The sequence below is a fragment of the Acanthisitta chloris genome, unplaced genomic scaffold (assembly GCF_000695815.1).
Source record: "Acanthisitta chloris isolate BGI_N310 unplaced genomic scaffold, ASM69581v1 scaffold12933, whole genome shotgun sequence".
NCBI classification, from domain to species: Eukaryota; Metazoa; Chordata; class Aves; order Passeriformes; family Acanthisittidae; genus Acanthisitta; species Acanthisitta chloris.
In genome coordinates, this window is record NW_008666760.1 from 30,464 (window position 1) to 46,949 (window position 16,486).

Sequence of the window (16,486 nt, forward strand, 5' to 3'; positions counted from 1 at the left end):
TTGATGTTTCCATATGACTGGACTAGGAGGAGATGTAGTACGATCATTTTGAAAGACAACTTAAAGGGCCTACTTTTCATTCTATTGTAAAGCAAGAACCAAAATGCTAAAATGACACGGAAAAGGAGACTATGTTTCTGGCTAGCTGTAGCTGTAGCTGGCGACGTTCCTGGCTGCTGCCTATATCTTTAGCTTGAGAGAGGTTCTTGAGCTGATGTAAACTGGCATAGCTTCGCAACCTATGATAATGAAATCTGACAATCTTAGATATTGATGGAATGGTAGCCTTAGTGAAATGCTTTAGCAGTTGATTTGGGTGATGAATATAAACAAGCTGAAGAATAACTCTAAATTTAGTCAATACAATGATGACATAGATGTGGGCTCTGTTGGAAATGGCTGCCTTTCTCAGGCCCACTGGTCCCACCTGACCACTTTAGATTATGGCCTTGCAAAAGGGGTTTGTTATACTCTTTTGAGCAGGTTACCCCCTTCTGCCCTAAGGGGCAAGAACTTTTGAGGATTTAACTTTTTGTTTTTCCCTTAAATTTGAATTCCTAATTTGAGTTCTCCTCTCTGACTGCTTGAGTGTCTGTGACCTTCAAAAAAAAAATTAAAAAAACCCGGTATTTAAAGTGGGATTTTGGTTCAGCTGCTCTTTTCACGATGTCTGTCAGTGCTTTTCCAAAACAGACTTTTGTCTGGATAATGGAGGTGAAGATTGTTCCTTGAGGACCTGTGAAAGAAGTCTCCTGGCTTCAGGAGGGCTGAAGAATTCACAGCTCATCTCTCTCTCCTTTGACTCAACCCTGTTGTCTGTAGCAGTACTTGACCCAGAGCTTTGCAAATGAATTTTCTGCTAAGTACATATTTTGTTAGTCACCTTAAGTGAGTGACTCCTGATGGTGATTGTGAGGCTAATACTGGCAAAGTGACTGAAAAACTGGAAGTATGCTAGAAGAGAGGATTCACCTGCCTTTTTGACTTTGCAGTGACCACTCAGGCAAACTACAGGGCTGTGCTATCCTCAATAGCACAGAGTGATGGATATGAAGGGAAGAAGTAATTGCTGTGGTTTGTAGATGTGAATTGGGACCTTTAGGGCATCTGTGGGGATGATAAGCTATGTCTTTGCAAATCCTTATCAACTATGAAAATAGCTCAAAGTGATGAAGAGGAAAGCTACAGCCAAGAAGGGCTGGGAGATTAATTACTTTTGGGTACTTAGTGTCTTTAGAGTTGAACTACAGTTATTAAGAATATATTTTAAATATGTAAGTACTAGCATATTAAGATACTGTTGTTTTCAGGGACCTGAAATCCGTGATAGAAAGCTCCTGTGCAGATTTAGTCATATCATCTGTAGTAGGATGTCCATTTGTAAGAGTCATTCATGAAACTGAAAATGAACAATATGTTTTAGAACATTGATTCTGTCCCTTTTCCACCTCAGAATTGCTCCTAACAGTACTGTGTTTGATTTTCTGTGGCACTTCACTAATCTCAGTAAGGCACAAGTTCAGCAATACAGGCCATGCAGACCCGTCTGCATCCAGAGTAATGATAAGGGGGTCTGTATGGATATGCACATCCCTCCTGTACAGGAAAGTAGGGATATGTACAGTTCCTTGTTTTTTTCATAGTTATGATGTTTCATTAATGCACTATTTTGGCTACTAATTTGCAAGAAGCTGACAGAAAACAAACAGAGCTGCGCAGATAATTGCAGCCTGCATTAGTAAGTGCTTGGCCATGATGCACTTACAGCTCTGTTTTAGTGAACTGGAGTGAATTTAAAATTATTAAAATGTTTGGATTTTATTAGTGTGTGTGAGCGATGGACAGTGGGCATTCCTCCCCTTTGTGGTGTAACTATCCTGAAAGAAGAGTCTCCTGGCTCCAAGAGGGCTGAAGACTTCACAGCTCATCTTTCCTTTGACTCACCCCTGTTGTCTGTAACAGTACTTGACCCAGAGCTTTGCAAATGAATTCTCAGCTCAGTACATATTTTGTTAGTCACCTTAAATGAGTGACTCCTGATGGTGATCGTGAGGCTAATATTGGCAAAGTGAAGAAAAAAAAAAAGGAGCTATGTAAGAGTTACCACAGTGGTTGAAACCAAGAGGAAAAAGGTGCAATTTTTCTTTTGTTTTTCCTGGTTTATTGCTAGAGTCACTTCACTGAAATAAGTAGTTAAAAGTCATGTGTCTGATTAATTTCTTATGACAAATACCATCCCAGTGACAGATTGTACATTCACCTGATCATATGCACCTGAATTAGTTGTGGAATTATACCACTAAAAGACTTTGTGACTGGCAATGCAATTGCAAAAATCCATTTTGAATGGTGCTGCATAGCAGTTACAATTCAAATCTCTACAGTCAATATTACTGTCTGTAAAGGGAAAGTGGTTCAATGTGTTCCACTGAATCAGGGAAATGAAGCAGTAACACAAAATAATTTTCCAATTGGTTTTCAAACTGAGCATTTTATAAAAGAAACAGAGTATTTGCTAAAGACATGACACCACAGTTCCCTTTCATAGTTTCTAGATACGTCAGTTGGGTGTTTTATATATAACTCATGTGATCCTCAAGCTCTTGTGTGGTGTGACTGTAGGGGCTCTTTTTAAATCAGTCTCTCTATCTACCACTTTTATTTATAAACTTTTGGTTTTTAAAGGTGAAGGTCTGGCTGTGGGTTGAGTCAGTATCTGAGAGTTCCCAGCCATGGGTGCCTGTTGCCTTCTGAGTGGCCAGAGTCAGGCCTTGGGAGCTTATTATTGCTCCGTGCTTAGGTGTGGTTATTATCCTTCATTGAAAATTCCATCTCTGAGGCTTAAGCAGTAATATATTATTTCTGATTGTTTAACTGAAAGTGTGTTTGAAATAAGTTTTTCGGAAAGAATAATATGTCTGAATGTTGTACTGACTTACAGAAAAAACACCAATGTTACTCCAAGAAAATGCCGTGGCGAGATTTTTCAATTGTTGCTGAATCTGTTTGTTGTTTTTTTAATTGCAGAAAGTGAGTGAAAAAGTAGGAGGTGCAGAAGGAACCAAGCTAGATGATGACTTCAAAGAAATGGAAAGGGTAAGTCTAAATACAGATGCATATATTCACTATTATCATGCATTTTCCTCTCTGGAACAGGAATTTTTAAGTTTTTGTCCCTGAATCACTCAAGTAATTTTGAAAGACTTAACTTTTTTTCATCAGGACTGAACTTGCCATTTCTTATTTCTCTTTGATTTCTAACCAAGGCACATTTAATGTATGGCATTCTACAATGCAACTGTTTCATTCAGAGATTGAGGCTGATGTCAGCTACAAATTAGCTTCAATTAAACCGTTGTAGAGGATCTGTGAAAACAGAGACTCGGTCTATAAGATGGTTGTTTCAGTGGCAAAGGGTGCTGGTAATTCCCAACTCCTTGAACATCAGTCAAGAGAAGCAAGAGCTATCTGCTGAAGTGTGTTGAGAGTGGCACTGGGATATTCATTCACAGCATCAGAGATCCTGTCAGGTAGCCTCCACTGGCAAAGTGCCTCAGGTGGATGGGACTGACACCCCAACAGGCTGCTTGGCGAGGCTGGCAGTGGTAGCACTGTGTTTCAGTGGAGGGAAAAAAAAATGAAAAAAGCCACAGCTGTGTCTGGCAGTGATAATATTTCAGCCAAAAGGAACGTTAGGGGCAGGTTTTTTCCAGTCTCAACTTCGAAAGTACTATCAAATCTTCTAACTCAAGCTAGTGCTAGGTGATTTGTAGGGTACATATCTGATATATAAATCGGTTTAAGAAAAACATTATCTGTACGCTTGTATAGTGAGGTGAGGAAAAAACCTTGGATGGAAAATAAAGAAGGGCAATATCCTTTGTACTACTTACAGAGAAAGTGCTGCAGAGTTGATTTCTCCCGTTGCCCTCTGTTTCCCTTTGAACGTCCCACAAATATAGGCACAGCCACTGTAAGATGGTAATGAATATTCAGAAAACAGATGTAAGGTAACAGCCAGGGGTGAGCCCCACATACTGCTTGTGGGCAGCATGGATTTGTAGCCCAGGAGATACAAGCACTGAGAGCTGAGAAGGGAATGGAGTAAACTGATCCATTGCCTCCACACTCCCTGTCTGGCCCTGTGTCTGTTGTCAGCTTTTGTGCAGGCAGTGACCATGCTCCTTCTGCCCATCCCTGGCCTTCTGTTCCCTCACCCCCACGCTCCTCTGCAGCCTTCTAGCTGTTGCTGGGCTCTCTACCAGGCAGTTAAGCTACTTATTCAGCCAGGTCTGGCACACCTCTTCTACTTCTTTGTGCATAGAGCAGGACCTGGCAGATGGCAGTGGCAACGGGAAGCAGGAAAGACATCAGTCACAGCATGCTGCAACCAACCTTTCTCAGGTGTTCTTTTTTAAAATAGGAACTAGCTGTTATGGTAAAGGAGTTCGCTCTGTGGGACACAAGTTACCCTGCAGAGAAATGCAATGTGTCTTCGTAAATACAGAGTACAGGACAGGTTATGGGGATCCCCTAATTTGCCAAAGCAGCATTTTAAAATTTGATATCTGATTCTGAGAGGGAGAGTAGTTGCATAATTTGCTACATTCGGTTTAGGAAGCGGATAGGATAGGGAGTGCTTCTTAAGAAAGGAAGAATTCTTACTGTAGAAGAAAGTAATGCTGTTCAGTTCTAAGTATTTTAAATTCCTAAGTATAGGAGTCAGCCAGGGGGGGAAACAAAGGTCAGTGCATCCATGCAGATAGTTTTCTTGAAACTATGTAGTTTTCTTGAGACTATGTAGTTTTCCCTACCTCAATTTTACCAGACTTTGCTCTGAAAGAGATAGACAGCCCATTTTATCATTGGTGTTTGGTTTTCATTGACATCTGCCTTCCTCTCGTTTTGCCAGTTATTGGGAGATCAAAGACAGCCAATTCTCCAATGAGATTTCAGTTTTGCCAGTTATTGGGAGATCAAAGACAGCCAATTCTCCAATGAGATTTCGGTGACTGTCCTATCAAAAGGTTTTCCCTATTATGACTGGTTCCCAGGGTGATGTAAAGAATCAACACAGAACAATCAGTGGTATCAAATTCCTAACACATCTTAAGGTACTGTGTACTAATGGCCTTACTTGAGAACAGATACTATAAAAAATAGTGGACTTGTGCTGTAGTTATTTCCAGGTATTATCCCCATTCTTGTACCAGGGCTGTTCTCAGAGATATAAAAAGAAAATTATAAGAGGAGTAAAAAGAATTTATAAGAACAAAAAGAGAGAAAAATATCTTCCTTTTGTCTAACTTTCATGTTTCTTTTTGTTTAACTCTCTCTCCTTTAGAAAGTGGATGTTACCAGCAGGGCAGTTATGGAAATAATGGCAAAGACAATAGAGTATCTTCAGCCTAATCCAGGTAAGGTAATTTCACATTACAGTATTTGCAGCACTTATTGGAAAAACTCTTTCTTACCAGTATAAAGTCTGACAGATCTCATCCTCACTGGTGCAATTAAGATTAACACAAACTTCGTGGTAAACAACAGAGATGAGTACAGGTTTCTGTGTTAGGCTGTCAGAAGAAATGGAGACTTGACTTTGGGAGGCTTGGTTTACTTTTTTGTATTCTTACTTTAGGTAAGGGACCAGCAGATGCTTAGAACCAGGTGTATTTGCTTGTAGGCATCTGAGTGTCAACACCATGAGCATGGGGAACTCCCTTGAAGCTGGAGATGGCTGTGGACTCCCCAGAGGCAGCAGGGCAGGGACTGCAGTCAGGGCCTATCCCACTGCTCCAGCCAGGAACCAGCCAGCCAGGGACAGTGGGACAGCAGCAGCCCTGGGCATCACACACCTCTCTGAGTATGGGTACAGGTGAGGCCAGGCAAGTGGGGAGCAGCCCACAGGTGGAGATCCGGACTAGGCAGAGTGCGAGTGTCTACATGAGACATGTCTTTCTTCTACTGCCCCAGAAATTCACCCTTTATAAAGGAAAATGACCAGGCAGTCCTTGCAAACCATGGGAAGAAAGGCAAAGTTCTGAGGCAGCCACCTCCATGGCACAGGCAGAGATACTGCTTTTTACTGGTCATCTGGTGGTTTCCTATCCTTGTTAGAGTTACTAGAAAAGGGAGGGTGCCAAAGGGCTGTTGATGCCAAAATGGAGTAAAGGCAGAACATTGCTGTAATCAGAGATGACGGAATTGAACCTTCAAAATGGAAATAAATTATTGCTTTTCATGAGGGGATGAAAGAAAGGTTTTGTGATCCTTTGTGCCAAAGGATCCTCACAAGGAGGGGTCATCTAGAGCTGTAATAATCAAGTAATCCATTAAACTGAAGAATATGAAGATTTCTGTAGTGATCTAGGGACATAAGGGTGTTGGTACTAGCATAAGTCAATGTCAGCCTTACTGATGGTGTCAATGGAGTTAGGTCGTACAAAATCAGCATGAGGGCAAAATTAGGCCCTGTGGTTACCATAAGTACCTTAGAATTTCATGGAAATACAGATCAAATTCTTTCATTCACACTGAGGAATCCTAACAGCGGGAAATATTTTGAACTGCTGTGAAATATTTCTATTCCAGTGCAATATGCTGAAGGACTATTGCACATATAATTTAATTGGTGATATTTTTTGCTTAAACCACAGAAGAAAGGACAATAATTTGATGCTGCTGCAAGTGGATTGGTAAAAAAATAGGGCAAAGAGTATTTACAAGTTCAAGAAGTGATAGAGAGAAAAAAATGGCTAGAATGGTTTCTATGTCAACAGATGAAATTGTGTTTATGACTTGAGTCCACAGCTTCACTGGTCAATGTCAGCAAGTGCTATACAGGAAAAGCAGTACGATTGACAAGCTTCATGGGGCTAGTGATAAAATTGTTAACTACTGTCAAGATGCTGTTGTGCAACACTGTGTAGACTGAGTAATAAGATTTGGCTGTTTAGTGCTTCTCTGACTGCCTTCCTGACACATCTGAGTCGTTATGATTGTTGTGAATCGTGAAACAGGCTCACAGCAAAAGCAGTGAGCAAAACTTCTGAAAGTAGCTAAGGGTGTGATTTCAGCCACGTCGTGCTGATGTAAGTTTGCAGTGCTGCAGGAAAGAACAGTTTCCATAGTCTAGCTCCACATCCCTTCATCTGCTTGTGGCACATGGAAGTAGAATCAGAATACTAAAATTGTAATAGGCAGGAGGAAGATTTACTTTCATGCATATAAAATGAGATCATGTTACTCATTCCATGAGTAAGCTCTCACCTGATCTTTGACTGTTTTATGTCAGTTGCAAAAGGACTCCTTATAGTGAGAAGAATTGCAAGGAAAATTACTTTCTTTCAATAAAATAAAACATTTTATCTTTTAAAATTCTCCCAGTATCTATGTTTCTGTTTACATGGGGCACTGTCGTGGTTTAACCCCAGGCAGCAGCCAAAAACCACGCAGCCACTCACACACTCCCCCACCAATGGGAAGGGGGAGCGAATCAGAAGGGTAAAAGCTACAAAAACTCATGGGTTGAGATAAAGACAGTTTAATAGAGAAAGCAAAAGCTGCACACACAAGCAAAGCAAAACAAGGAATTAATTCACTGCTTCCCGAAGACAGGAGGTGTTTAGCCATCTCCAGGAGAGCAGGGCCCATCACGCCTAACGGTTCCTTGGGAAGACAGACGCCATCACTCCAGATGTCCCCCCTTCCTCCTTCTTCCTCCCACCTTATATACTGAGCATGATGTCCTATGGTATGGAATATGTCTTTGGTCAGTTTGATTGGCCGTCGTGGCTCTGTCTCCTCCCAAACTCTTGGCCACCCCTAGCATATTTCCCAGGGTGGGGGACAGTGTGAGACTCACAGACAGCACTGATGCTGTGTAAGCACTGTTTAGCAATAGCTAAAACATTGGTGTGTCATCAACACTGTTTGATCACATATAGGAAACACAGCACCATATGAGCTGCTATGAAGAAAATAAGCTCATCCAAGCCAAACATGCCGATTTCCACTATTTCTCATTTGCTTTCTCATTTTCATAAGTAGGAAAGGGCGGGGGGTATTTAATGGAAAAAAATGTTTATCTGGGTTTCATAGGGAGAAGAGGGTTTGGGATGTAGCATACCTTCCTTGATAAGTCACATTTGCTCTGAAAACATCAGTAGGCCTGGATAGCATTGTTCTGTGGTGCAAGAGATCAACTGGCTTCATGGTGTTTTGCAGTATCAATAAAAGAAGTATGCATCCTTGTGTAACTTCACAAAACAATTAACTAACACTGAAAAGGTAAGGGATATTAAGGACGAAGGTGATGCCGTGAAAAGCTGTAAAAGAAACGACTCACAGACTTGTATCTTTGAGTAGCAGGTGTTTGTTTATTCAGTGCTGGTCACAAGGGGCATCGCTCCACCAAACTTGTGCAACCAGAGGCAAAACTTCATGGTTTTTTAATACATTCCTTCCAGAGAAGGGGTGGTCAATATTATTACAATTAGTTCTAAAAAAAATCATTGGCCCTTCCCCTTCCTCAACTTGCAAGTCCCCCTCCTCAGCCGGCACTTTAGCGTCCCTGACAATTAGTTCTGAAATCGTTGTCACCTTCCTCAGCCGGCACTTAATGGTCCTTTATAGCATACTTCCCCTATCTTGATTTTCTCTCTATTCACTCAGCAAGCTTTACCTGGCCCTTCAGAGCTCTCTTCTCTTTGTCCACTAGTCAGGAATTCCCTGGCCCTTTAGAGCTTTCTTCTCCTTTTCATAGGTGAAAATTATTGGAAGGTATGTTGGCCTGAGATTAGTGCAAATGGAAAAGATAGCTTTGTGACTTCCCAATTACAGAAAAATAAAGCTCAAGGACAGCAGAAAATAACTGAAGTCGAGCATGATGAAGACTTAAAAGCTTTCTGTGCAGATGTAAATGAGCATAATTTCAAGCAAAAGAGATGCAGGATGAATGGGATTGAACAGATAAAGAATGAGCAATTGAATTCACTGCTTAAGTTTCTTTCAAACTCTTTTTGGCAGCATTCTTATGATTCACCATGGTTCTGTTAACACTTAAAAGGTAACACCATGAAAGTTAACATGAAGGAGTGGGTCTGCAACTGGGAAAATAATCAACCACCCAGTTCACCTCCATGCGATGTATTGTATATCTTTGCCTGTCCTCATTCAGGTCGAAACATAACTTAGAAAACAAAGTACATGGTACTAGCGCAGTAAAGCAATGGAACCGGTAGGGCTTGGGGTGGGATTTTGAGATTGGTGAGCACAAATTTACTTCTGCTCCCACAGAAGTTACTGGAATCAACTTCAAAATAAGAAATGTGGAATGAGATCACTGGCAGATGTATTCTAAGATTTCCTACTAAATTAAGCTTTAATGTGATCGTTATAAAATGATTACATGAATCATTGAGGCATGAATTTTTCATGCTTACATTTCTTCTCTTTAAGATTTATTTCTTGCCTTTATTATACTTTGATCTCTTTCATTCTTTTCCATACCTTCTGCTTTCTACTCTTGCATCGGTATCCAGAACGTAGCCACTTCATTTTCTTACATTACCTCTTACTCCTTTTTTTATTTCTGAAATTACTCCCATTTGTTCCTGCTGCCCCCATTCCTCTGACTAATTTTGTGCCTTAGTTTCTTTGTGCTTCTGTGTTTTCCCATTGCCACCATCATTTCAATGCCATTTTCAAAGGCCAGACACTTCATTAAAATGCAGTGTTTCTCATACTGAACAGTCAGCGAGTCTGCTGACTGTAGTTTTGTAGTGGGTAGAAACAGAAGGCGTCAAGAAATTCACATGGAAAAGCATGATCTGATGGCACTCAAGGGTGGTGAGAAAACTAACGAAAATATAATTACTATATGTTAAAAATATATTGTCCTTTCATAGTTGCTTCTCTGGCAAAATAAGTAGTATGAGACTTGCCTGATTTTCCTGTCTGTTTCTGTGTCTCTGTGCATACATTTGTAAACCTCAAAGTGAAACATATTCAGCAGCAAGAACTATCTCTTGATATGCACTTTCAACAATAAATTAAAAGAACAACAGTTGTTGACTCCAGTCTGGTAATGCTCTGTTTTAATGCAGAAGTGTGTTCAAGATTGAGTTTTGACCAATGAAATCAGCACAGAACATTGTGAGCTACTAATGTTTTGCAAACAGAAATACTAACTCATGTGCACCTAACAAAGTCAAGCTTTTGCAAGGGGGAAGGTAGAGGCATTCTTAGCTCCCCTCCTGTAGCATACACAATAATGTAGTTAAGAGACATCCACTGAGTTAGCTTTGCCGGCAACAGGATTTAGCTGGCAAAATTTGAAATCAAGTGGCATTAATTAATTCACTCTCTGCAGGCCATTCACGTTCTGTAGTCGCAAAATTTCACTAAAGCACATCATCAAACAAATTAGTTCTTTTATGTTTGCTGTCTTTGTTTCCTTCAGTTATGATAATTGTGTCCTTTGTTCTGATCTGCAGTTGTGTGTCTGAAACAAAATGCAAGCTAAAGTGCAGTTGAAAACTGCATTGAAGTAGGAGTTTCCCCAAATCCCCATAAAAAAGAAGAAGTGTTTCAAAGGTTGTTGGACATCATCTTTGGAGGCATAGGTTTTATTTAGTGTTCTACAACAGAAAAAATTTCAAACATTTAAAAAATGGGGGGCACCACAGTTTAATCTTGAGTGTACCTAGTCTGGACTTTTCCTTGAGAGGAAGGCTGGCCTAATCTGGTATATGGATTTCAAGACTGAGAATTTGGAGTTATCTTAAAGATATTATTATCTGTCACATGTCAAACATGCTGTCTTGGGACTGGTCCTGGGCTTACTTCTGTCCAAGTAATTTCAAAGGGAGCTTTGGCCTAAAGTTCAGGACAGACTTCTCTCTGGCCTACCAGCAAAAGTAAAATGTCAGTGACCAGCAACATTTCATTCCTTTGCTATCAAAATAATTGATGAAAAACAGGGCTTAGTCATAAACTTATGTCCTTCAAATACATTTTAGGTAGCTCAGATAAATTTCAACACAGGAGTGTATTCTGTCTGTGTAGTCAAATGATTGCATATTTGTAACCTCTGTCACTTGCCTTCTTCAGCTTCCAGAGCTAAACTCAGCATGATCAACACTATGTCAAAAATTCGAGGCCAGGAAAAGGGACCAGGCTACCCTCAAGCAGAAGCCTTGCTGGCAGATGCCATGCTGAAATTTGGCCGAGAACTTGGCGAAGAATGCAACTTTGGTAACTTTTTTACTTCCCTTTCCATTATAATGCAATAAAAATGGTAGTAAAATTTAATATAACTTTCATTATTAAAGGGCTGCGCTCTTGTAGAGGAAGAACTTCTGCAAGCAGCATTAGAGTTCTGCTTCATCAGACTTTTCCTTTAAGGTCAGTCGAGGCCTGTTTGAGTATCTTTTGCAGATTGGACTAGAGAATTTTTTCTTTTGAATGAAAGTAAAATTGTTTCCTTTCAGACCCATATCTATATAGGTTTTAACCCTTTGTCATAGATTATGATACCAGAAATGTGTTGGGATGAAAGATGTACATGTACAAAAATTACATTATTGTCTATGCAGATATACAATAAACCCCTTTTGTCCTCAGAATACTTACACTAACTGTTACTGTCTTTGTAACAGGCAAGGAATAAAAGCTAATAGATTTTTAGTAAGCTTTGGCCTTTTTTTCTGACCAATTTCCTCATTTTAAGGGGCTAACAAATGCTCCTGTTTTACCTCTCAACCTCTCTTCCCTCCAAGCCCAAATGAATTTATGGCTGTCTGAGTTACAAATGTTAAACTGACACTTAACATCGTGTTCTTCAGCAGTACAAGTCTGACTACAAGAGATGACATTCACAACAGGATACTTTTCTGTCTTGTTTGTGTGGACTTCTCTATGGTCATTTTTATATGGCAACACATAGGACTCTCAAATACGACTGTGAAAATTCTGCTTCTTATTTTCATCTTCCTTTAAAAAAATTCCTGACATAAAGACACCTGCAATGCAAAAACTACTATTTTTATTTGTTTTATGTGCTTTTACTAGTTCACTTGGCAGATGTAGGTTGATTTGTGCTAAATACTACTGACTTGTTTTTTAAGTTGGTTGCCTCTCCTTGGCTAAATTTCAAACACGTTTTAGAAAGGACAATTAAGAACTAATATAATTTAGTTTCTGCAAATTGCTGTATATTCCCTGACAACTGCAACTAGCACACAGCAGAGTAGATACGGCAATTGTTTTCACATTCTTAACTAATAGCAGCTGTTGGTGGCTGTTTGTCACTCTTTGTCCAGGTCTGGCAAGGTTCTCTTGTTTCATAGTGCATCGTTGGCACTTCCTGCTTGGGAGACAAAGCTCCTGATTTCTCACATTTTTTTGTTTTCAGACACTTTATTTCCTTTGAAAGTGGATTTTTTTTTTCTAATCTACACCTCAAACCAGGAGGGTATGTTTCAGCTTCTGGCATTTATTTTTATGCAGAAGAAGTAAAAGAATGATAATTTTTGTGGACCTCAAGCAAACCTTGGAGGAAATCCCAAAAGGCAGCTAATTCTTATTGAAATTTATGAGCTTGGTACACCTGCACTTGAGTAGTTATGTAGTAGACCTCTCAAATGTATTAGTACTATGAAGTCTGTATTTTCATCAAATAAAGTTTTCATTAAAAAATCTGTGAAATTGTTAAGAATTTTTACATTTGATACTATCACCAGTCTCACTGGTAGATATGGGGAGACCTAGACTTGAATTAAAACTATATTTAACGCAGTCTGGTGATGACAACACTAGAGCAAATACAGATAATTCTTTTCTAGCATGTTTGTTTCAACAGAGTGAGGAATGAACATGCAACTAGGCATGTGGAGGAGGCTGTCTTGACACAGCACCGATCCTCAAATTCAGCTGAATTACAATGCATGAACTCTGGTGGCTGCAGAAGTGCAAAATCCATATTGTCCTTTCACACAGTGCATCATCCTCTGTTTCTTTCCTAAACTTGAGACTTAAAATGAAATGTTAACTGAAGTTTCCATGACTCAGTTTCATTCTACAGTGATTCAAAACTAAGTTATTTTGAGATAAACTGGGCGTCGTTTCTTTCAGGACCAGCACTTGCAGATGTGGGAGAAGCTATGAAAGAACTTTCTGAGGTCAAGGACTCTTTAGACATAGAAGTGAAGCAAAACTTCATTGACCCACTTCAGAATCTCCATGACAAAGATCTGAGAGAAATACAGGTATTGTCCTCAATGTGGCATTTTAATAATGCCAATTGTGTGGACTGTGTATATGTTCAGAGTTTATGTTAGTTGTATAGTTTAAAATGAGCATTCAGATTTGCAGTTGACCTGATTTCAGTCTCTTTTGGGTTGAGTTTTACATTTCAGTTCTGGCCCTCTTGTTGATGGTTTAGAAAGGGAAGCATCAAAATTATACCATGTTTTGATGGTAGCATCATCAAACTTATGCAGACATGAACACAGAACTCTAATTTTACCATCTGAAAGCTCATTTCACTAAACAGATGTACAGATGTTTACATTCCATTTTTTAGTGTGTGGCAAATGCTTATCTGTGTAAGTATCTCCCCTTCTGAGCCAAGTAAGGCTTTCATTCTGTGGATGAAAGATGTCTTGGGCTGTTTGATATAATTTACAAAGTTGATAAAGTTATATAAATATCTTAATAGATGACAAATTCATTCTTCTGGGGGGAAGTAAACACCTAAAGTAATCGTGCTCATGCTGGTAGCATTAACTTTTGGCCAGCTTGATGTGGCAGCTGCTAAGCAGATTAACATGAATGTTACATCAGTTAACAATCTAGAAAATCTTTAATAAAAGATAACATTAGATAATTTGGTGGTCAGAAATGATAAAAATATATTCTGTTTCTCTTTGTTTATGAGAACTGTTGCACATTTACAGCAGTACTAAACTGTGCCTTTAAAAGAATTTTCTCCTAAACACCTAGAGAAGAACCATAGTGTTCAAGTAATTCTGCACCAGAGTTAAAAAACTAGAAACTTGCATATCTTTTATACTGATGACAATTGCATTTGTCTGTTCTGCATGGCCTTTTTTAAATGTTCATCTGTCATTTAGACCATCACTTCTTAAATGATACATAAAACCAACTACTTCATGGTTCTGTATTTCTCCCCTCTGGGGAAGGATTGATATACAGCAAACAGCATACACTTGCAAGTGTGCATGGACTACCTGCTTACAATGCAGTTAGAAGAGCTGGGAAATATCTTTTATTCTCTGCTTGTGTTTTTTGTTTTTTAGCACCACCTGAAAAAAATGGAGGGTCGACGCCTGGATTTTGATTACAAGAAGAAAAGACAGGGCAAGCTCCCTGATGAAGAACTTCGCCAAGCTCTGGAGAAATTTGATGAATCAAAAGAAATTGCTGAGTCAAGCATGTTCAACCTTCTGGAGATGGATGTGAGATACCCCTTGTTAATCTTTGACCAGAATCTTAGAAAGATACTGGAAGCATTTTCCTCCTCCTTGGGCACAGTGAGAGGTTCAGAAGCTATAGTAATGTACAGCATGTTCATGTAGGACTGGTTCTTTAGGTGTTTTGCAGGTAACTGAGCTAAAGAACATAAATCTTCTGTAGCATCATTGTGCTTCCTGACTGCAAAGTGTTACTTAGAAAACCAAAATATCTTTCTTGTTAGAATTGCATGAATGTAAGCCATGGCTTTTACTTAGTTGTGGTTATAGGGTTTGAGCCAAGGATTTTGCTGAAGTGTGTGGGCTGCTGAGAGGATTGGTAAAGATCAGTGATGATGAACTCACAATCCCATCGTCTCTGGTGTAATCAGATGCATAGGTGAATAGAAAAACCAAAGTTAATGTGACTGACTCTGCAGCATGTGTTTTGCTTACAGACTGGTTGGAATTGAGCATTTATTGTGTTTATCTAATCTTCTATTTATATTGTTTAAACTATAAAATTAACCTAGAACAAACATTTATCTCTTTTGGAGGAAAAGCATGTGTCAGCTGAAATCCCTCTTACAGAATATGTGGTCAAAGGAAATTCAGTTGAAGTATTTCTGTTGATGTAAATGATTTGATTTATTTCAAGCATAAATACACACCTAATCTAATTCTTCATTTTGTTACCAGATGGCTGTAGAGGGGGCCATAACAAACCTGAAAATATTTTCATGTTAGAAATTAAATTTATCTGTGCTGAAATGAAAGAAGTATAACCAGTTTGTAGTTTTAATCCTTGTAGTGACATCCAATCCCATGTGGCCACATAGTCCTGGCTTGCATTACACCATTGCAGCATTGTGTGTTATGGAAACTGCTAGCAATTGCATTGCCCACACAAGTGTTTTGGGTGCTTTTTTTCCCCTCATGAAGTAGAATGCTATCTGCCTTCACTACAATTATTCTGCATCCAAGAGTATGAAGTACCTTCCTGTCTTGGTCTGCTTAACAGGCCAGGATACAACAGAAGCATGGCCGTAGTCCCTATGGTTTTGTGCTCTTCAAAGGCAGGGAGGGAGAGGTATTATGCTCTCATTACAGTCTCATTTTTACTTTCATAGTGTGTGCTGAATGTGGTAGGTCTGTAGGCTGCTGTTCATGCACATCAGCCATGGAGAGATGATCAGCGGAGAAGAGTTGCAGTTACCATTCCAGATCAGGTCATAACCAGACGTGGTAAAGAATAAAGACTGATATGTAACTATTTACTACTAATTACAAAGATGGATCAAGTTTTTAGAGAGATAAGTCAAACTGCCTTTGCAGTGAACAGTGGTCTTTATTCACTGTTGCTTGAGCTGTAAGTATTCACCTAAAATCTGATGTTTTAATGTCAATTCTCAGATCGAACAGGTGAGCCAGCTTTCTGCTCTGGTGCAAGCCCAGCTGGAGTACCACAAGCAGGCCACGCAGATCCTACAGCGAGTTACTTCTAAGCTGGAAGATAGGTATGTTTGTTGAATAGGTGGGCTTTTTGTTTGGCAGAGGCAGAAAACTGAGAGTAGAATGCTGTTATCTTTCTCAACTTGGTAATTGCACATTTATGAAACAAGGGCCATTTCACTAGGCAATTGGAAGCTGAGATTTATGCTTCAGAGATACATCTCCCTCTGAGTATGACTCAATGAGTACTGAGTTCAGAAAAGCACCTCAGCTCAGTGAAGCTGTTAAATGTGATTTAACTGAAAGCAGTGTTTATAAATATTGAATTCAGTGAGGCTTACAGCTTTGGAGTCCTTACTGTTTGTGCATGTATTCACAAAGTAGTCGTTCTGAGAGAAGGTGTTTATGATTTCTTCTGAAAAAGCATATCTTGTTGCATTCTTATCTACCTGAAGATCTACCTAAGTCAGATCTACCTCAGCCTCATTATCTGCCACTTTATTAAATACTCCTTTTTTCCAGTTTAATAAAGGTAATAATAGTTAATAATATAGTTTATT

The 16,486-nt window shown here is 39.4% G+C and overlaps 1 protein-coding gene across 1 annotated transcript in view; it reads left to right on the top strand.

Moving 5' to 3' along the window:
* The first annotated feature begins 3,029 nt into the window (after positions 1 to 3,029).
* SH3GL2 (SH3-domain GRB2-like 2) overlaps positions 3,030 to 16,486 on the top strand; it is a 20,760-nt gene continuing 7,303 nt past the window's right edge. Inside the window, exons 1-6 of the mRNA XM_009072267.1 lie at positions 3,030 to 3,096; positions 5,345 to 5,417; positions 11,113 to 11,256; positions 13,135 to 13,268; positions 14,322 to 14,480; positions 15,888 to 15,991. Coding sequence (XP_009070515.1) covers positions 3,088 to 3,096; positions 5,345 to 5,417; positions 11,113 to 11,256; positions 13,135 to 13,268; positions 14,322 to 14,480; positions 15,888 to 15,991 — 623 coding nt within the window. The 5' untranslated portion in view covers positions 3,030 to 3,087. The remainder of the gene's footprint in view (positions 3,097 to 5,344; positions 5,418 to 11,112; positions 11,257 to 13,134; positions 13,269 to 14,321; positions 14,481 to 15,887; positions 15,992 to 16,486) is intronic.